The sequence below is a fragment of the Fundulus heteroclitus genome, unplaced genomic scaffold (assembly GCF_011125445.2).
Source record: "Fundulus heteroclitus isolate FHET01 unplaced genomic scaffold, MU-UCD_Fhet_4.1 scaffold_125, whole genome shotgun sequence".
In the NCBI taxonomy this organism is placed as follows: Eukaryota; Metazoa; Chordata; class Actinopteri; order Cyprinodontiformes; family Fundulidae; genus Fundulus; species Fundulus heteroclitus.
In genome coordinates, this window is record NW_023396537.1 from 386,615 (window position 1) to 407,878 (window position 21,264).

The 21,264-nt window shown below is 43.3% G+C and overlaps 2 protein-coding genes across 7 annotated transcripts in view; both read right to left on the minus strand.

Moving 5' to 3' along the window:
- The window catches only part of LOC105919956 (zinc finger protein 2 homolog), a 51,814-nt gene that overhangs the window by 21,218 nt on the left and 9,332 nt on the right, over nucleotides 1–21,264 (minus strand). Inside the window, exons 6-7 of one of the 2 annotated variants that reach the window (XM_036128944.1) lie at nucleotides 14,689–14,789; nucleotides 9,328–11,349 (exon numbers count right to left, since the gene is read on the minus strand). The exons of the other annotated variant lie outside the window; for it this stretch is intronic. Coding sequence (XP_035984837.1) covers nucleotides 10,071–11,349; nucleotides 14,689–14,789 — 1,380 coding nt within the window. The 3' untranslated portion in view covers nucleotides 9,328–10,070. Of the gene's footprint in view, nucleotides 1–9,327; nucleotides 11,350–14,688; nucleotides 14,790–21,264 lie in introns of those variants that run through there. 2 annotated transcript variants of the gene reach the window in all.
- On the minus strand, nucleotides 18,175–20,634 carry LOC118558382. Of its 5 annotated transcripts, none has more exons than XM_036128953.1 (2): nucleotides 20,205–20,634; nucleotides 18,175–19,459 (listed from the first exon to the last, which is right to left on the minus strand). In XM_036128953.1, the coding sequence occupies exons 1-2, from the start codon at nucleotides 20,427–20,429 to the stop codon at nucleotides 18,593–18,595; spliced, it is 1,092 nt and encodes a 363-aa protein (XP_035984846.1). In that variant the 5' UTR covers nucleotides 20,430–20,634; the 3' UTR covers nucleotides 18,175–18,592. The 5 variants fall into 5 exon arrangements, with proteins under 5 accessions (XP_035984846.1, XP_035984844.1, XP_035984845.1 ...); XM_036128951.1 differs by lacking the exon at nucleotides 20,205–20,634 and adding an exon at nucleotides 19,706–19,948 and having other exon boundaries at nucleotides 18,199–19,473; XM_036128952.1 differs by lacking the exon at nucleotides 20,205–20,634 and adding an exon at nucleotides 19,703–19,948 and having other exon boundaries at nucleotides 18,199–19,470.

Here is a 21,264-nt window from a genome sequence, read left to right on the forward strand (position 1 = left end):
AACAATGCAAAATTGGAGAACAGTAGAACTCAGTAGAGTGAGAAATATAAACCCTGATGTCCTTCAGCAGCCCAAGCCTATAGCAGCATAAATATAAAGGTAGCTCAGGGTAACATGAGCCACTCTGACTATAAGCTTTGTCAAAAAGGAAAGTTTTAAGATTAGTCTTAAAAGTAGACAGGGTGTCTGCCTCACAGACCAAAACTGGGAGTTGGTTCCACAGGAGAGGAGCCTGATAGCTAAAGGATCTGCCTCCCATTCTACTTTTAGAGACTCTAGGAACCACCAGTAGAATTGAAGAATGAAGAATTTATAATACACCAGCATAAGTTCGGACAGGTATTCACAGGTAGGCCCATTACATATAAAATGTCTATATTACTTATAGGAATTCTATTAATCTTGTTGTGTGTAGGTTTATATTTTTCTTTTCCCTTTTTTCAGGAAAAAAAAAACAAAGAACATTGAGCTGCTAGCTGTTGGTATTCGTCCTTACATGATCCCCAGAGTATTTTCACACGATTGTGAAAATCTGCAAACACAGAGGCAGTCTGTAACATCAACAGCAGTGCAGTGAGTCGAATGCAGAAAAAGCATCCCAGGCACTTGTCCTTATTTCGGGGGACTTTAATCGTGTGTCCCTGTCCTCCACCCTACCCACATTCAAACAATATGTTACATGCAAAACAAGATATTTTATTTATTTTGCAGCTTCTAGTAGCTCACTTTTATTGACAGTAGACTGACAGGAAAGGGGCAGAAGAAGGGGAAACATGTGGCAAAGGACCGCAGGTTGGATTCAAACCCGGGTCATCCGCGTCGAGGACTAAAGGCCTCCAAACATGGGTCGCCCTACCCGCTACGCCACGAGCGTGCTCAAAGGTAAATATTATTAAGTGGTTTAAACTAAACTTTATCAAACGAAGCTGAATGAACAGTAACACGTCTGGATGAGCAATACTGAGCAGTGAATAACTGAAATTATGTTTTCTAAATTCTGGAACAAAGCTGAAGGGTAGAAGAAGTCTTCCGGAGGAAAAGGGGCTTAAATTCTAGTTACTTCTTTTTCTTTTGCTTCGTTTTCTTGCATGAAAACCCGGTTCAATAAATTTTGATCATAAAAATGAATATTTCTGTTGGGAATATCTTTCAGAAGCAGACGAAGAGCAGATTTGCACAGGAGAATGGCTGGACCTGGGTTCTGGCGGAGTGAGCCTTATGGACATAACCTTTCTAAATTGTGAATTTTGACAAATGTCTTTTTTTTTTTTTTTTTACAAATGATGACACTGTTAAATCTTTTCTGATAAATGTGTTTAAAGTCATTATTTTACTGTTGATGTTGACTTTTAGGTTCTACCTTTGCTCATGTATTTTATTTTCTACTGTTCTTAGAGTGGGGTTATGGTTTATCGAGGACCGGATGAATTATCACCGTAGGGGACTTTGATGTATGGACTGATAAGATAATGAGAAAAGGTGATGTTATTATAAATCTACTCAGACAATTTGTTTGTGAACTGTTATCTTCTCTGTTCTGTTCTCTATGTTCTTAATACTTTTGTTTTAAATTGTGTTAGCAAGGTTTGTTGTTTTGTTTTGCGTTTAAGGTGAGCGATCTTGGAAAGTGTTTAAGGTTTGGGAGTTCAATTCCTAACAGAGAACTTCGCTCTCAGACTGCAGGTCTACTGGTGGTTCCTAGAGTCTCTAAAAGTAGAATGGGAGGCAGATCCTTTAGCTATCAGGCTCCTCTCCAGTGGAACCAACTCCCAGTTTTGGTCCATGAGGCACACACCCTGTCTACTTTTAAGACTAATCTTAAAACTTTCCTTTTTGACAAAGCTTCTAGTTAGAGTGGCTCATGTTACCCGGAGCTCTCTAGTTATGCTGTTATAGGCTTAGGCTACTGGAGGACATCAGGGCCTAGTTTTCTCACTCTACTGACTTCTACTGTTCCCCAGTTTTGCATTGCATTGCATTGAAATTAATGTTGTCATTTGAGCTTTTAACTTTTTGTTCTCTCTCTTTTTTTTCTTCATAGTAGGTACACCTGGTCTGGCGTTCTGTTAGCTGTGACATCATCCAGAGAAAACGGCTCACCCGCTATTACCATCTAATGCACAACAGATTACTGGATCAATGTGTGCTTCTGTGCTTTTTTGTCTGTCTTGTTGTGTCTCTGCTCTGTCTTCTGTAACCCCAGTCGGTCGAGGCAGATGACCGTTCATACTGAGCCCGGTTCTGCTGGAGGTTTTCCTCCCTGTTAAAGGGGAGTTTTTCTTTCTGCTGTCGCTTCATGCTTGCTCAGTATGAGGGATTGCTGCAAAGCCATGGACAATGCAGACGACTCTCCCTGTGGCTCTACGCTTCTTCAGGAGTGAATGCTGCTTGTCAAGACTTGATGCAATCAATTGGTTCCCTTATATAGGAAATGTTTTTTGACCAATCTGTATAATCTGATTGATTATGAGTTTGTAAAGTGCCTTGAGATGACATGTTTCATGAATTGGCGCTATATATATAAAATTGAATTGAATTGAATTCAGAGACACAAAAGATCATGTTGCCGGTTCATTTAAGGTGTAATTACGAATACACAGAATGATGTGATGTTGGCAGTAATTTTCTACAATTAAAGTTCAGTGCAAGTTGAGGTAGCAATGCCATGACATAAAGTTTGGACACTCAACATCAATGTTAAAGAAAATGTACACTGTCAAACACTAAAGTTTTCTATGCCCAGATAAAATTTTAATAATTAACGAGACTTTAGCCCCTTGGACATTTCGAGAATACCATTACGAGACTAATGAAGAGCGTTGGGAAATCATTGTGATGTACAATACTGGTTAGTCTTTCCTGTCTTCTCAGGAGAACCCAGGGACATTTGTGACACAGGGATCCTCTTTGTGTGCTGGACTAAGGGACTCAGTGGCATGGTGTTTGTATTTGGGGGCCCTGCACCAGGACTGTGAGAAGACAGTGCAAATTTATTTAAAGGACAGAGATCCTGGAAAGCGACATACCATGTCAGCGACATGAAGACAAGAACTCTGTTACACTACAAAGCTGCTGAGAACCCACTTAATGTTATTAGGGTTAGGGTTAGGTTTATCTCTGCTATGAACAATCCGAGGATGTTTTGACTTATGATGAGGTGTGTTATGGGGATAGTTTACATTTGGAGGTTTTTGGATGGTAGCCATCGAGAGATGCCGCTTTATGTTTTGGATTTGTCTTCATTCGGTCTGTTTGTTTTTCCTTCTTTTTTGATGCCTCTTTTTGTGACATTGTGAATACCATGGCTGGATTTCCGATTCACGCTGGTTGATCAGGTGGTCGGCTGGCGTACGCCCGAGGGGGAGGGGTCCATGCAGCAGTTTTTTGCCCAGAAATTAATACATAAACACCACCAAACAGTTTTTCTTCGGTTGCTCATGGTCGGAAACCTGGCCTATGGAAAAACAACGGACGTTTTGTACATTTGTATATAGTTGAGTGTGTATTATCATTATGAAAGTATGTTACTCAATTCTGTTAGGTAATCAACACAAGTATTTTTACTTTTTTACATTTTTCTATTATTCTATTTTTCTTATTGTTTCCATGTGTAATTTTTCTTTTGATATGTTTCACCTTTAGTGAAACAAGGTGAGATATATGGAAGAAATCAATAGTATGGTGCTGAAGAAAACTGCCTGATCTTCTACTATTGTCAAGTTGGAATCCTGTTTGTATTAATAACTGAAAACCCTGTCCATAGAATGATTAGTTCTGGAATGTTTTAGTGTATCACAACAGAGGTAAAGTAGGCCAAAGGAACTTTTTTTTAACTAATCTTGGCTCTGTGTCTCAAAAAACAATAATTAATGATAACAGGGGTGATTGTTTGGTTATTTTCTGTTATTCACTGTAGAAAAGTCCCTTCCCAGAAATGAAAGTAGCTGTTGAGCTGTTTCCAAAACACGCACACCCTTCCAACTAGGAAGGAAGGAATCTTGATCTGGAGTGGTCCATGTGCACAGTAACATATCATGTTCCCATTTACGTCATACTGCATACCGCGTCCCTATCCACCTTATTTTCGAATGCGGAAGTAACTATGGGTCCAACTTCCGTTTTTTTGTGCAAGGCAAGGCAAGGCAAATTTATTTATATAGCACAATTCAGTACAAAGACAATGCAAAGTGCTTTACATGATTAAAATATAGGAAAATAAAACAGAATAAAAGCAAGTACGAATAAAATGTAGAAACAAAAAAAAGGAACATTAAAAACAGTAAAACAGTTTAACTAGAACAGTCAAAGGCAATCCTAAACAAATGGGTTTTTAATCTTGATTTAAAAGAACTCAGGCTTTCCGCACTTTTACAGTTTTCTGGAAGTTCGTTCCAGATAAGTGGAGCATAGGAACTAAATGCTGCTTCTCCTTGTTTGGTTCGTGTTCTAGGTATGCAGAGCAGGCTGGAGCCAGACCTTAGTGTGCGGCACCTCCGTATTAGTGCTTCCCTAGGTAAAATAACAGTAGCTTGACTGAAATCATAAACTGTCACGGCAACATTTCCAAAAATTGCAGAGCAATGGAAGTGGTAGGTCAGTGCCACAGCCTCAAATTATTCATGACTGAGAGGATGATATGAAGAAGTGGCCTCATAAAACGTGCGAGGACATTTTTAACCATTTTGTGTCGTCACTTGGTGGGGATGGCTCTGCAATGGGACTTTACTGAGGTGAACCTCTGCAGTGGAAAAGTTGGCTTGGTGTTAATAAATAGCAACACGGGTGACCTGGAATTCATAGAGGCTGATGTCCGTTCAAGCCAAAGCAAGTTCGACGTTCCCTCTGCTGGATCCTGACTACATCAGCCTGCACTACCGAGACGACCGGAGCGCTCTGGTGTTGCAGCTCCAGGAGAAATCCTTCAGTCATGCAGTGGTGATCTTATGGAAGATAGGCTAATGAATCGTCTGATTCAAAAACACAGTGGCTCTTGCCTCGTTGTGATTAGATTGCTGGTCAGTTAATTTTACAAAGATAGCAATGCTTAATGTTTGGGATTGAACTAATGTTATAATATGATATCAAAAATTTCAGCCTACTTCATGTTTAGGTTTGAATTTTGAAATTGTACCAATCTGATGTGTGGTCTCAAAGCTCTTGATGCAAGCTTGTCACATTAATATGTAAGTAAGCTTTGGAATGAAGTTGTAACTTTATTTCTAGTTTATTTTTTAGAGTATCAGTGTTTATGGAAGTAGGGCGCCTCGCATCCAAAGCTTTTGTACACGGTCCATGATTAAAACACTCCTGCTCCACATTAATCTCTCTTTTACACCCATTATTATGACAGCCTCTAGCCGTACAAACGCTCCCAGTCTTCCTCGAAATCATAATGAGGAGTAATTTGGCACGAAGTAGCTGCATGTATCTTTTTTTAGGCAGCCAAACAGTGACAGGAAATGACCGACCGGAAGTCTCGCACAAAAAACCGTCAACTCACGGTCTCTGTATTTCCGTTGAAAATAAGGTGGATAAAGGATGAAAGTTACCTGATATTGTTGGGTTTCTGCTGAAATGAAGATGTGATTGTAAGTCTGGAATAAAGAATTCCCCCTGGTGGTCACTAAGAGAAGGTGCTGTGTCTCGTCTCATCTTTCTTTAAGATTCAATTTTCTCCCACACATACTAAGTCCCCTTGCGGCCCGCGGCATTTGATACATTAAAATTAGGCCTATACAAAAAATAAAAACAAACCGAAATGTAAGGGGAACGCTGACAAATTGAAAGTGAGGCCCAATTTTTGAGTGAACAGATGTGCTAATTCTTATTTCATAACTTGTGTTGACTGTGTCTGTTTTTTCTGTCATTCTGATGGGGATTGCAGTTGGCACCACAGTACCCCTTGTTGACTAGTCGCCAGTGACAAGAACCTGTTTTGTCAATAACAGCAAAGATGCAGACAGTAATAAAGGAAGAGGTTTTCTTGAATCTTAATCAGGTGGTAAGATTCTAAAAACACATGTATTTATCTTAATTATGATGGGAGCTTTTTGATCATTTGATTAAGATTGATTTTCTAATTCTTTTCCTTCTTTCATCAAACCGCTGTTTTCCTGCTTATTCCCAGACATTCATTCAACTGATGAAGAAAAAATTTATTTACCTGCCCAAAAACAATAAATAAAACATTTTACAACTGACATTCTCCACTGAGCATATGAGCCCGGCCCTTTTCTCGAAAGCCTGGCATTCCAAAAGCCAGGCTTTCGAGAAATGTCGTAAAAGATGAAATAACAACAAGCAATGCAAAAGTGGAGAGCAGTAGGAGAACTCAGCAGAGTGAGAGAAATAGGCCTTGATGTCCTCCAGTAGCCTAAACCTATAGCAGCATAACTATAGAGGTAGCTCAGGGTAACATCAGCCACTCTGACTAGAAGCTTTGTCAAAAAGGAAAGTTTTAAGATTAGTCTTAAAAGTAGACTCTGCCTCCCATTCTACTTTTAGAGACTCTAGGAACCACCAGCAGACCTGCAGTCTGAGAGCGAAGTGCTCTGTTAGGAACATACGGGGTAATCAGAGCTCTGATATATGATGGAGCTTGATTATTAACACTAGCATTACCAGGGTTTTCGACCTCCCCCCTGAAGTCCTGAAAGAGGGTCAAAAGACCCTGAGTCCAAACTGACGACTCTGGTGGCTCAAATTAGCATCCCTTGTTCAATTGTAAATAGGGCCATTGCCTGAGGAATCAGCAGGGGGGGAGGAAAGCCGAACTCACAAAAGCATTCCACACTTCTGTACTGTCAGGCCAGAAGGTATGTGTGAATAGTCCATGTTGGGGGTGGGTGTGATCTATGATGGAGGCAGCTCTACAGTAGAAAACTAACCAAATTAGCAACACGGGTTGGCGTTCAAAGTTACTGCAGGGCTATCATTGGATGGGGTTAAATAATAATAATAATAAAAAAGACACATTTTACTGTAGGCAACCCGTGTTTTCCTTACAAGTTTTCCTTGAAAATTAAGGAGCTGTTTGCTGATTTCATACATCAGAACACCCAAGAAAACAACTTTTATTTAATTAGATTATAATTGCACTGCATTTAACAAGGTCCCCTTTTTTTACTCTGACCAGTTTCCCTGTATCTAGTGAATATAGCATCCCCCAAAGAATAAAAACAACCAACACTATCACTTTACAACTATTACCCTGCAGTGTGGATAAAACTAAATACTATAATAATAAACAATTGTTTGTTATTAGCAAAGTGCAGCATTTTTGGGATACAAAATCTCTAAAACCATCGTGTATGGTTTATTATGTATGTATATTATAAATCAACTAGCTGCTTGGGAGTCAGGGTAGAAAAATAAGCCTACTCTGTGCTTCCATCACAAACAAGGTAGTTCTGAAAATTATTTTAAAGAAGGAGATGTTTGTCTGAGTGATACCCTGTCAGTTTAGGCTGATGACCATGTCCTGGTCATGTCTAATTAGGCCCCTCTCTTTCCGATTTCAATCGAACAATAACAAGCTTATTGTTTCAATCGAACAGTAAGTTTTGTGTTGACTAGAATTTAGTAATTAAGCATGTTTTTTTAATCTAGGAATATCAGGCCCTGAATACAAATGCAGTCCACACTTTTTCAGATTTGCCTTTGAAAACCACTTTTTAAACCACAGATCTTTTTCTATTCACATTACGATTATGCACTAATTTGTACGAGTAAATGTCATAAAATACCAATGAAATACACTGATGTTTGTAATCATAATTTAACAAAATGCAAAACAGTTCAAGTAGTACGAATACCAAATTGTCCAAATTGCCATTGCCTCTTATACGTTTGTATATTTCTCATGCTGGAATTTCAGTCCTCTTGACTTAGACACAAATACTTCTGGTCATTGCTCACAGCTGTACCTGGCAGTTAGTAGGGAGTTAAGCTTCCCCCTTCCTTTGGTGCACCAGTAATGGCCTTATTTACAGAACAAAAGCACCGGTTCACAACTGCTTATAGGATGCTAATTAAAATCCTTCAGGTCAGTCGACCCGTCTCTGGGCTCCAAAGGTAGAAATGTTAAATGACCCTTCTCTGGTAATTCTAGTGTTTTAATGGAGGGAAGAGGAGCCCCGATGATCCCTTCTGCTGTCCTCACCATATCCTCACATTCTTCCAGTCGGAGGCACTGGAATGCTCTCTATGGGGCTTCTGTAGAAAGTCGTGAGGATGGGCGGGGGCAGGTGGGCTCTCCTCATCCTCCGCAGGAAGTACAGTCGCTTCTGTGCCCTCTTCACCAGTGATGTGGTGTTCACAGACCAGGTGAGGTTGTCCGTGATGTGTACCCCCAGGAATTTGGTGCTGCTGACCACCTCCACAGCTGAGCTGTTGATGAGCAGTGGAGCGTGGTGAGGCCGGTTCTTCCTGAAGTCGACGATGATCTCCTTCATCTTCTTCACGTTCAGGATCAGGCTGTTGTCTCTGCACCAGCCCACCAGTTCCTCCACCTCCTCTCTGTAGTCTTGGTCGTTGTCGTCTCTGATCAGGCCCACCACCGTTGTGTCGTCTGCAAACTTCACGATGTGATTAGTTGTGAACCTGGGAGTGCAGTCCTGAGTCATCAGGGTGAAAAGCAGGGGGCTCAGGACGCAGCCCTGAGGGGAGCCTGTGCTGAGGGTGATGACATCAGAGGTGTTCTGACCGACCCGGACTGACTGAGGTCTGTTGATGAGGAAGTCTAGCAGCCAGTTCCGAAGGGGTGTGCTGAAGCCCAGATGTTTCAGTTTTCCCACCAGGTGCTGTGGGATGATGGTGTTAAACGCTGAATTGAAGTCCAGGAACAGCATCCGCACGTGTGTGTTCTTCTCCTCCAGGTGTGTCAGGCTCAGCTGAAGAGCAGAGGAGATGGCGTCCTCAGTGGAGCGGTTCCATCGGTAGGCAAACTGGAACGGGTCTAGTGTTGGGTGGAGACTGGAGACGATGTGTTCTTTTACCAACCTTTCAAAGCACTTCATCATGATGGGAGTCAGTGCAACAGGCCGATAGTCATTGAAACAGGTGACTTGAGGTTTCTTTGGCACCGGAATGATGGAGGCAGACTTGAAGCATGCTGGCACTGTGGCTTGGTCCAGCGAGGTGTTAAAAATGTCTGTGAGAACACCAGCCAGCTGACCTGCACACTCCTTGAGCACCCGCCCAGGTATGTTGTCGGGACCTGGGGCCTACCGCGGGTTGACTCTCCTTAGAGTCTTCCACACGTTGGCAGTGTCAAGGCAGAGCACCTCCTCTTCATGATGGGGGACAGCTTTCACTGCTGGAGTGCTGTTTAGTGCCTCTTTTAACTTTATTGACCACACAAAAGCAGAAAACAAACAAATACACAAACGGTAAAGTGTATTCATTCTGTGCCTTCTAAGGTGCCCACAATGTACCTGTGGCAGGTTCTAAGAGTTGTTCAGATGTTACCGCACTCAATAATGAGGCTACAAGCTTTAGCAACACATGCTAATTGTCTTCCTGCGTTACAAGATGAGACACACACATTCAGGGTAGTTTGCTCTGATACGTATGACATGACAGAAATAAGGGTTTAGAACGACACTGTTTGGGTCAACAAAAGGGATAAATCAGAATCAAGTTTAATCGGCAAGTAGGTTTGTACAAGGACTTTGACTTGGTGTTGATGGTGCAGACAAAAAATAAAAATAAAATAAAATAAATGAAGCATCCACTTTATTTAGAATAGTTTTGAAAATTATAAAAAAAATTATTTAATTTCTATTTAGCTTAATCTGATCACAATATACCAATTGCCGTGTTTCCATGACACATTTTTATTCTAATCGGCTCTTTATTCCCATTACTTATGTCTAAATAAACAGAGCTAGTGCTAACCACTGTTCCACCATGCCACAGATAGTTTGAATGGCTCTTTTTGTTGAACTGGTTGATTTATGTATTCTTCACATCACAATTTGAACCTTGAATCCAAAAAGCTTTTCAAACAACTCATCAAAACAAGGTGAGAATGTAAATTAGTGTAACGTCCTTTGTTTTCTTTTGATTGGTCAAATCATTCCAGGCTCTAATGGAGCGAGGGACGCGTTTTCTTGGTCCTGGTGAGTCTTCATGTGTGTTTTCAGGCAGTGGCTCTGGGTGAAGGCTTTGTCACAGAGTGAGCACTGGTAGGGTCTCTCTCCGGTGTGGGTTCTCATGTGAACCCTTAGGTATTCCCGTTTAAGACATGCCTTCCCACAAATGCTACAGATAAAGTCTTTGATGCCAGAATGAATCTTCATGTGCTCGCTAAGTTTATTCTTCCTTTTGAAGCAGCGTCCACACTCACAGCATTGAAAGGGAGTTTCCCTAGTGTGCACCTTCATGTGCACGGATAGACTCATCTGGTGCTTAAAGGCTTTACTGCAAACGGTACAAACACATGGTTTCTCAGTGCTGTGAACTTTTAAGTGGCACATCAGCTCTGGTTTAGATGCAAACGTTTTACAGCAGATGTGGCAGAGGAACGGCCGCTCTCTCACTGTGTGAGTTCTCTCGTGTGATTTCAGTCCACTTTTCAATTTAAAGCGTTTCCCGCAAGTTTCGCAGCCATAATGCCGTTTGTCTGAGTGGGTCAATGCGTGCCAGGTCAAAGATCGGCGAGAGGTCAGAGACTTATTGCAGATTTTGCATTTGTAAACTTCTTTTCTCTCATGTTGCTTCCGGTGAGCTCGGAGACGTGACTCCAGACCAAAACTTTGCTGACAAATATCACACTTGTGTGGTTTATCTTTCACATGAACCCAATGATGATTGATCAAGCATATCTTGCTTGAGAAGGTTTTGCTGCAGACATCACATTTAAACAGACTCTCTCCAGTGTGTTTAGCAAGGTGATTGTTGAACCCGATGATGGAGACAAAAGACTTCCCACAATGTGAACAGTTGTGAATGTTTTTGTGACTTTTGAGATGTTCCTTTAAGTCCTCCGCAGACTCAAACTTCTCCCCGCAGACTCCACAAACACTCTGCGGGTCGTCGATGTGACTCAAGACGTGGTTCATCAAGCTGCCATAGTTCTGGTACCAGACTCCACACACTTTACAAGACACCTTAGTCTCCGCAGTTCTCTTCCTGCCCCGTTTACCCTGGCCCTTTCTTGTCTTCTTGCATCTCTGCAGTTTGGGATCAGGTTTCATGGTCTTGTCTCCCTCTGATGTCTGATCTCTGGTACTGCAGGAGTCAGTGTTGCTGTCAGCTTCTTCATCCTCATCTTGTAGGTTGTCCTGTTGGGATTTTGACTCGATGGACACTTCGCTTTTTCCAGAACCCTGTGCACTTTGAACAGAGCTGCAAAAAAAGAAAGCTTGTTAAATTATTTTCTGCACAACAGTTTATCTGCCGAGTTTACCCTGGTTGAATATTTTTATCTGTTTATCTTCTAATCTGGTGCTAATTTTTCCACAGATCCCCAGCTTTTTAATATTTCCTTCCAAGAAAAGATAATTCTAGACTGTCTTTGAAGTGGTATTGCTCAATACCTTCCCAAAGTTTAAGAAAAATCTTTTTTATTTTTTTATTTAAGGTACTTAATAAAAGTGTAACAACACACACTAACATAGCTGGTCTTCCACATGGCAAAGTAAGAAGGAAAAATAATCCTCATAAAGTATTAGCAGCATTAGACACATGTATGTAAACGGGGTAAGTAAGAGTACGTTTTTCTTAGCTTAGTTTAACCCATCTTTACAATCATGGAAAGAACATCCAGGTCAAGTTCAGTCCCAAAACCTGCAATGGTTTTCTCATTTTTTCCTGAAATATATCCAGTCTTCAATCGATATAGTATCCTAATTTTATCAAAACAAGAACGTCCAGGATCAGTGACTTCCATATGTTGATGGAGGGGGGCTTGTGTCCGACCCACTACAACATGAAAGTTTTGCTTGCCAGAGTTAAAAGACTTTGTAAAATGTATTTCCGCTGTATCGAGTCTGGAACACCTCCAAGCAAACATATTAGTGAATCTAGTTGCACCTGTTTACTTACTGCCTTGCTGATGATGATACATAACAACGTGCAGAAAGTCTGGAATGATGTTACATTACTACATACAATGAAATCTTTGTCCGATCCGGGTCTTACATTTAGGACAGTTTGGAGAAATTCCCTTTTTATATTTACTGTAAGTATATGGTGAAATATAGACATTGTGTAGTATGTTAAACTGTAAGTCATTGTATCTAATGCAATCTATTGTATCTATTGTATTATGGATGGCAGCAGTAACCATTTATACCAAACATCATTTTGTGTTACGTACTTTTTTATTTTTGTGTTACACTATCCATCATCTTTGCTACATTGCCAAAAACACGTTCCACTACCGAGCCCTCAAAATACCTAGCTTCTTGCTCATCCACAATGCTAACATTCGCCTCACTTAGAGTCCTTCTCATTGCAAACGCTAGCGCCTGTGTTGCTGGCATTAGTCCTGGCTTTTCCTGCTTTTTGACATCTTTCTTCTTGGTTGTCTTGCAAAAAAGGTGTCCATGGACATTTTGAAAACTCAGATTAGGTTCTCACCGGTGGAATTTTATTTAACATTCGTATTTAGGTAATCCAGTGTGGGGCCAGAAAATAAATCATGTCTGCTTAGTTCTTTGCATCATGTGACACCTAAAGTGAAGGCAGAGCGACATGAAAGGGATGCAAACAACTGTTGTTGGAGATGGAGATGATATATTACAAAAACAAAAACATTGCATTAAGCTAAGTAAGTCCTTGACTAGACTTCTTTAGTTTTACTGGAACAAGCTTCATCACTAAAAATTCAAACCTTAATTGTTTCTATTCTAACATTAACAGAATCCTTAAAGCTACAACTTAACATCTTTGATTTGACTTTTCTGACACTACAGCTAATTAGGAGGCACCGAGTAAAGAGCAAAAGCACAACAAAGGTGGTGTGTGCCTGTGTGTTTTAGTGTAATCATGTGTGTATGTGTGTTTGTCTGAACTGTGGCAGACAGCCTTCACAGAGTCTAAAAGTGATGGAATGTTATCAGGCAGTTCAGTAGCACTCTCTTCCAGGTCACAGATGTCAGTGAGCGTCTTGTTTACATAACATCCAGGAAAAATTAAGATGGTCTGCCTTTAGAGGCTGACACTGGGAGGCCCAATTCTTATAATAGCATTTGTTTTTGAGCAAGCAGACTCTTGTTTTTCTGTCTGCCTTAGAGTTATAGTGGTTCTTCTCAAATGTTGATTCTAAACAGCCAAATTTGCAGTCTTTCTGCCAAAGCCCAGGTTCCAACTTGCGAGGTAACGCAAAACAAAAATAAATTCCCCATGTCCCCTAGAGGTCTCCGTAAAATGGTGATCTGCACCGCTAATCTACTTTCAGCAGTTATCATCAGTTATTGCAACCGTAAACTGCAGAAAATATGGGCAGAATGGCTCCTTCTGAGTTTACTCTGCTCCTGTCAGGATGAGCTGCAGTGCGTTATGAGGCAGAGGGATATTTCGCCGTCACTTAGTTTAGAGCCCAAACAATCAACTACACTTGCAGAAACAAGCCCAAAAAACTGCAACCCGCAACTCATGAAATTTACAAGCGACTTTAGAAAAAAATAAGACCAAAGTCACATAAATTAAGTGGGCTTGGCAATAGTGAGCATTCTTTTCAAGTGTGTCGTATCCCTCCGCTGCTCTGGTCGGGTAAACAAATGTTCCGGCAAATTCTACATTATAAAAAAGAAAAACCTACCGAAATGTCTCGCTCTCATGTCATCTTAAAGACATTCTTCTTCGAAATGTTGGCTACAGACAACGTGTTTTCTCTCTGGCCAGAAGTTAGATGGCAAATCCTCCCTCTTCAAGTTGGTAATCCAACAAAAGAATTTGTGGTGCATCATGAATCAGAAAGGTGAAACACCTAATGTTTTTTTTTACTTTTACCCAATGTATTGGAACATCCAACTGCCATGCACGTGGGCATTGTTGCTTCAACTATAGCTCTCACAAATTTCAATGATGAAGTCCTCTGTAAATACTAAATAATTGTTTTTCATCGCAGCTGTGTACAACAGTTCCTATTGAATTAGCTTGTAGAACACAGTGCCTCACCGCACAGAGATGTCACCAGATGTGATGTCGGGTGGCCATTATTGCCCAAATATACACAGTGATCAAGACAACAATTTATGCTTTTATTTTCTTATTGATTAACGCAAAATTCATTAAATCACCATGAACATATTAGTTTTAGATCTAGCTACTGATCCACAGATTTTTCTTTGTTGACCGGACTTCTCCTTTAAAAACTGCTTGTCTCTTTCTCTGTGCAGCTTTTTACCCCTCACAGTCTCTCTCCGTAGCACATTACCTCACTTAGCATCAATGTATCAGCAGAGTAGGCTATAATGATCAGTAGCCACACAGCCAGAACAGAGTGAGCTGAATAGATGGGCCTAAACATAATTTAATGAGGGTTCAACAAATATAATTTTATCTCTATTGATTTTATGATTTGAGAATACTGAATTGACTCAATGATAGATAGATAGATAGATAGATAGATAGATAGATAGATAGATAGATAGATAGATAGATAGATAGATAGATAGATAGATAGATAGATATTTTTTAATAAAAGAATAATGACATGTTCTCCTTTTCTTAATTCACCTTGTGGGGAGCCCAGTTTCATTGTCCATGATCCCAGGGTCGATAATTGTAGAATCAGCGACCAGATGTTCTTCCTTTTTCTTGGTCTTAACCTCTTCTTTCTGAAAGAAACAATTACATCATGTTTCAGAGTTTTCCATAGAAATAATACAATTTTAATCTTGAAGATAAAATTGCTCAGTCATGACCAATATCTGCACACCAGAAAGAAAGTTTTATTAAGGTGCTTTTCCAATGCATGTGGAGAGTATCATGACTTTCAAAAGCCTAGCATTATACAAATTTACACGGGTAATTTCAGTTTCCCGGGTAAAAAGGCCCTGGTCTGAGGTAAGACTTTTCATCTTTCCCCAGGATTGTTGAAGTGGCGGGGTTGTGACCAGCAAAGCAAAACAGTTCACTACCAGAAAGAACACTAAGGACCAGGAGAGTGTTTTTACAAACCTGTGTCTGGCTAAAGTGTTATTGTAACTGCATGATCCAAATAACTTACTATACACACAAATGAAACTCTTTTTCCATTTATTGTCATCATGTGGTAAACTCATCAGATATCTACAGTATAAACATAGCCTAAATGTTTTAGTGACATATATTTATAGAAGGAAAATAAAACAGATGGTCAGTCATTGAGGGAATTAATTACTTGACCATTGAATCATAAGCAAAAAATATAATTTAAAAATGTAAAACAAGATGAGGAGACAGCAGAGGAGACGATGGCAGGACACGAATGTGAAGAGAATCACTGGGAGACGTTCAAATTTTCCTCGGTAAGACCTGCTGGCACAAAACAATGGGAAATGTTAAAGTGAATAGAAACAATGTCCCTCAGTGGGGAATTTAAAAAAACATGCAGATACAACAATAAGAAAGAGACTACAGTATATTTTTACATATTTCATCTAAACAAGCCAGAGAAAGTCATTGTGGGGACGGGGGTTAAATGTGTCCTTGTTCCAGCTGCTGCCGGCTGCCAGCGGTGCTGTGCTACTTCTAAAATATTGGCGCGCATTTAAAAGTCGGTTCATCCTGGATAAACTGACTGCATAGAGGAAGTTTTAAAGTCTACCTTCTCACTTAAAAACATCTTAAAACTACACTATTGGTATAAAAACATTGAATTTATGCACTCACCTTCTCCGTGTAACACTGATAAGGGGGCAATGCCTTATGGGATTCCTTGCTAGCCAAAGTCCTCAGAAAGATGTGATGGTCCATTCTCGATAAAATGGGTAAAGAGAGAACACATCCAGGAACAAATAGTTGATGTGATGTATACATAGAATTGAACATCATTCAAAACCGCTGCAACAACACCAATCCTGAAAAAACCTGGTGCTGATCCTACCAATTTCCTTCCCAATTCTAATCTTCCCTTCATTTCCAAAATCCTTGAGAAAATAGTTGCTACTCAACCTCACTCCCTCCTATCACTCAATAATCTGTATTAACAATTTCAGTCTTGTTTCCTTCCACTCCACAGCAGACACTGCACTCGTAAAAATCACCAATGACCACCTCATGACAGCTGATTCTGGTTTGTTCACTATCCTCATCCTCCTTAACCTGAGCCCAGCCTTTGACACCATTAGCCACCCCTCCCTCCTCAATAGAGTATTTCTCATCGACATCACTCACTCCACTGGACTGGTTCAGATCCTACCTCTCAGTCTGCACTCAGTTCATTCAACTCAAATCCTTCTCATCCCAGCCTTCTCCCGTCTATTCAGGTCTGCCCCAAGGTTCTGTCCTGGGGCCCCTCCTTTTCATCATTTACCTTCTTCCTCTTGGCAATATCTTCCATAAGTACAATATCTGTTTCCACTGTCATGCAGATGACACCCAGCTCTGAACGTTGAAGCGCTGCGCCTTCGTGGCTGGTTGCTGCAACTCTAGTTAGTCAGCCGTTCCACTCAGCATGCCGCGGGACATTTTTGAAGCGCCAAGCACCGGTGCTTCTGGGACTCCACAATAAACCCACCTCCAGTCTCCCACCCTCGTCCTTTGCTGACTGTCTATCAGAAGTAAAATCCTGGTTCTCCTCCAATGTTCTCAAACTAAATAGTGACAAACAGAGGTTATCCTCATTGGTTCTAAACAGACATTATCCAAAACAGTTTCTCAATGACCATTGACAACTCCATTGCCCCCCCTCCCCCTAATTATGAGACTTGCCTTTTTTTTGACAAATGGGGGCAATTTTTGACATTTTTTTAAAAATCCTGGGGGCCATACCAAAGGTCACAGGGTCACAGGGCTTGGCTCACATAATAGCCCCATCCCTCGTCACCCATCTGCAAGGGGACCCCGATTTTAAAACACCCCTCGTGCCCCCGTGACAGCCCCCCAAAGAGGGCAAAGTTCACTCAAAAACTCAGTTAATAGACCCCTTGCAACCACGTGACTCCGTTACCCAGAATCCCTTGCGTGGCGGCCATATTGGTTGGCACGCCATTTGACAAAATGACGAGTTCTCCAGGTATTTTTCTTCTTTAGATAACGTATCACAAGATCGTTTTAAGAGTAAGTTGATGGTTGATGGTATCAGATTGCCAGATCCACACAGCAAAAGCCTGAAGGGACGGAGCGAGTCTGTGAAATGCTGGCCAAGGGTTTCGTACAGCGACACAGCTGCTTTATAAACACGCAGGCCAGTACGGACAAGAGAGCACGAAAGCCCCTGAAACCACTGGACGGCTGCAATTATTTTATATCAGGAAAAAGGCTCCAGCAACGCCCGCGACGCCATGAGGGATTAAGCGGGTCAGAAAATGGATGGATGTTGTTCAGACATGTTTGTGCAACAGCACAAAGCAGAGAGGAAGACCCGCCCGGTAGGTTAAAAAAAAAATCACTCACTACGGATTATTTTGGTGTTTTTGTCTTGTTAAAATGGGTGGGGGTGTTGGCGACATTGCAGCGTAAACACAGACATACTAGCTCCCGTGAACGGGCGGAGGGGAGGTGGCGATCGTTACACGGGCCGGAGAGCCGCCGCTGTCTGGAGCAGCAGGAAGCGGGTGCAGCAACAGCTGTCTGCTGCTTCAGACAGCAGCGGCTACGGCAGCAACAGCGGCTTCTCCGGGCCGTGTAGGGATCGCTACCTCCCCTCCGCCGCTATTTAAGTAGAACAATGAATAGAGCAGAATTAAGTTGTATTTACCGGAGATGAAGTGTAGACTGCAAATTCTCTCGTAGTATGATGCGCCCCCCCTCTCCAGTCCATTGGGAGTGTCTGCTTGCGCTCTTTTCATTGAAAATATCCATTTCTTTCTTCGTCCTTTCTCCTTCGGTAAACGACAGAAACGTACATCCAACGATTTGGAATGCCTCTGTGTGCAACCGGGAGCACAACAAGTCGTAGGCATTGCTTAGATTCCAAAAATAAACTAACTAAAAGTACGCTCTAAATCACCCGTTTTGTCAAGTAGTAGACGGGCTGTTAGGCTAGCCTGCCCACCAAGATGGAGGCGCGCACCCCCGATCACGTGACTGTGACGTCAGATGCAAGGGGTCTATTGCTCCCGATTTTCACAAAAGGGGTTGTTAGGGTTTTAGTTCCACCTTTTCACCAGCAGATGGTGTCATGACAGACGGTGGGATTACTGGGATAACTTCCCTATATACACAGTGACACCCGGTTAGGGTGCAACTTGTGACAGATGGGTGAACTTTCCAGTATGACAGATGGTGGGATTTAACACATGACAAATTGGCTAACTTCCCTATATACACAGTGACACCCGGATAGGGTGCAACTCTTGACAGATGGGTGAACTTCCCAGTGTAACAAATGGTGGGATTTAACAAATGACAGATGGGTGAACTTCCCAGTATGACAGACAATGGGATTTAACATATGACAGATGGGTGAACTTCCCAGTATGAAAGACGGTGGGATTTAACATATGACAGATGGGTGAACTTCCCAGTATGACAGATGGTGGGATTTAACATATGACAGATGGGTGCACTTATAGCTGGTTAGGGTGCAACATGTGACATATGGGTGGAATTTACATGGTTCTGGTGGACCACCAGCAGAACCAGGGGCATCTGTTGAGCTTCTCTGCCCAAGAACAGAGCACCCTAGCAGGAAATCAACTTCCATGTATCTGCCCCTGGTTCTGCTGGGCCCTGGTGGTCCAGCAGAACCAGGGGCATCCATGGAGTTTCTGTACCCAGGAACAGAGCTCTCTTTCCCCGCATGGAGAACCAGGGGGAAAGATGGAGGTTCTCCACCACTCAAAACAGCTCCTTTTTCCCGCATGTAGGTGAGCTGAGCAGCCCATGGACCTCCAGAGAACCAGGGGACACATGCAGCATCTCCACCCCGCAGCAGAGCTCTCTTTTCCTGCATGGAGAACCAGGGGGAAACATGGAGGTTCTCCACCCCGCAAAAGAGCTCCCTTTCCCGCATTGAGGTGAGCTGAGCAGCACATGGACCTCCAGAGAACCAGGGGATACATGCAGCATCTCCACCCCGCAGCAGAGCTCCCTTTTCCCGCATAGAGGTGAGCTGAGCAGCCCGTGGACCTCCAGAGAACCAGGGGGGACATGGACTTAAACTGGAAGCCCACACTGGACCTCCACAGAACCAGGGGTAACCATGCAGCATCTCCACCCCGCAAAAGAGCTCCCTTTTCCCGCATTGAGGTGAGCTGAGCAGCACATGGACCGCCAGAGAACCAGGGGATACATGCAGTATCTCCACCCCGCAGCAGAGCTCCCTTTTCCCGCATGGAGGTGAGCTGAGCAGCCCGTGGACCTCCAGAGAACCAGGGGGGACATGGACTTATACTGGAAACCCACACTGGACCTCAGCAGAACCAGGGGTAACCATGCAGCATCTCCACCCCACAAAAGAACTCACTTTTCCTGCATTGAGGTGAGCTGAGCAGCCCATGGACCTCCAGAGAACCAGGGGACACATGCAGCATCTCCACCCCGCAGCAGAGCTCCCTTTTCCCGCATGGAGGTGAGCTGAGCAGCCCGTGGACCTCCAGAGAACCAGGGGACATATGCAGCATCTCCACCCTGCAGTAGAGCTCCCTTTTCCCGCATGGAGGTGAGCTGGGCAGCCCAGAGAACCAGGGGACACATGCAGCATCTCCACCCCGCAGCAGAGCTCCCTTTTCCTGCATGGAGGTGAGCTGAGCAGCCCATTGACCTCCAGAGAACCAGGGGACACATGCAGCATCTCCACCCCACAGCAGAGCTCTCTTTCCCCGCATGGAGAACCAGGGGGAAACATGGAGGTTCTCCACCCCGCAAAAGAGCTCCCTTTTCCCGCAGGTAGGAGGGCTGAGCAGTCCGCGGACCTCCAGAGAACCAGGGGGGACATGGACTTATACTGGAAGCCCACACTGGACCTCCACAGAACCAGGGGGAACCATGCAGCATCTCCACCCGCAAAAGGGCTCCCTTTTCACGCACGGAGGAGGGCTGAGCAGCCCGCGGACCTCCAGAGAACCAGGGGGGACATGGACTTATACTGGAAGCCCACACTGGACCTCCAGAGAACCAGGGGACACATGCAGCATCTCCACCCTGCAGCAGAGCTCTCTTTCCCTGCATGGAGAACCAGGGGGAAACATGGAGGTTCTCCACCCCGCAAAAGAGCTCCCTTTCCCGCATGCAGGAGGGCTGTGCAGCCCCTGGACCTCCGGAAAACTAGGGGAGACATGGAGCATCTCTACCCTTGGAACGGAGAACCCTAGCTGGGCATCAACTTCCATGGATCAGCCCCTGGCTCCACCGATACAAAAATTACTGTTAAACACCAAGAATATACACGTTACCCTATTGTCATAAAGTGCTCCCTTACAGACAATGCCCCTCCCCCACACACAGTCCCAATGGGCCTGCAGTACTCCGTCCGTCCGTCCATCCGTTTTCTTCGGCTTATCTGGGGTCGGGTCGCGGGGGCAGCAGCTTCAGTAATGAGGCTCAGACGTCCTTCTCCCCGGCCACTTGGGCCAGCTCCTCAGGAGGAATCCCAAGGCGTTCCCAGGGTTGGAGGCACTGATCTTCAGAGCGAACCGCTTCAGTGAGAGCTGTAGATCACGCCCTGATGAAGCCAATAGGACCACGTCATCCGCGAATAGCAGAGACGCAATCCTAAGGCCACCAAAACGGATCCCCTCAACACCTTGGCTGCGCCTAGAAATTCTGTCCATAAAAGTTATGAACAGAATCGGTGACAAAGGGCAGCCTTGGCGGAGTCCAACTCTCACTGGAAACGAGTCCGACTTACTGCCGGCAATGCGGACCAGACCCTGACACCGGTCGTACAGAGACCTGACAGCACTTATTAAAGGGTCCGGTACTCCATACTCCCGGAGTACCCCCCACAGGATCCCTCGGGGGACACGGTCGAATGCCTTCTCCAGATCCACAAAGCACATGTAGACTGGTTGGGCAAACTCCCATGCCCCCTCCAGAATCCTGCTGAGGGTATAGAGCTCGTCCAGTGTTCCACGGCCAGGACGAAAACCACACTGCTCTTCCTGAATCCGAGATTCGACTATCCGACGGACCCTCCTTTCCAGAACCCCTGAATAGACCTTACCA

Bases quoted from the DNA above. Each gene is read 5' to 3' on its own strand.
- LOC118558382 (XM_036128949.1), bottom strand. From the start codon at position 19,925: ATGCGGGGAAAGAGAGCTCTGCTGTGGGGTGGAGATGCTGCATGTGTC. The intron at 19,460-19,601 runs GTCCATGGGCTG...GGTTCTCTGGAG, and splicing joins TGTCCCCTGGTTCTCTGGAG to GTCCACGGGCTGCTCAGCTC.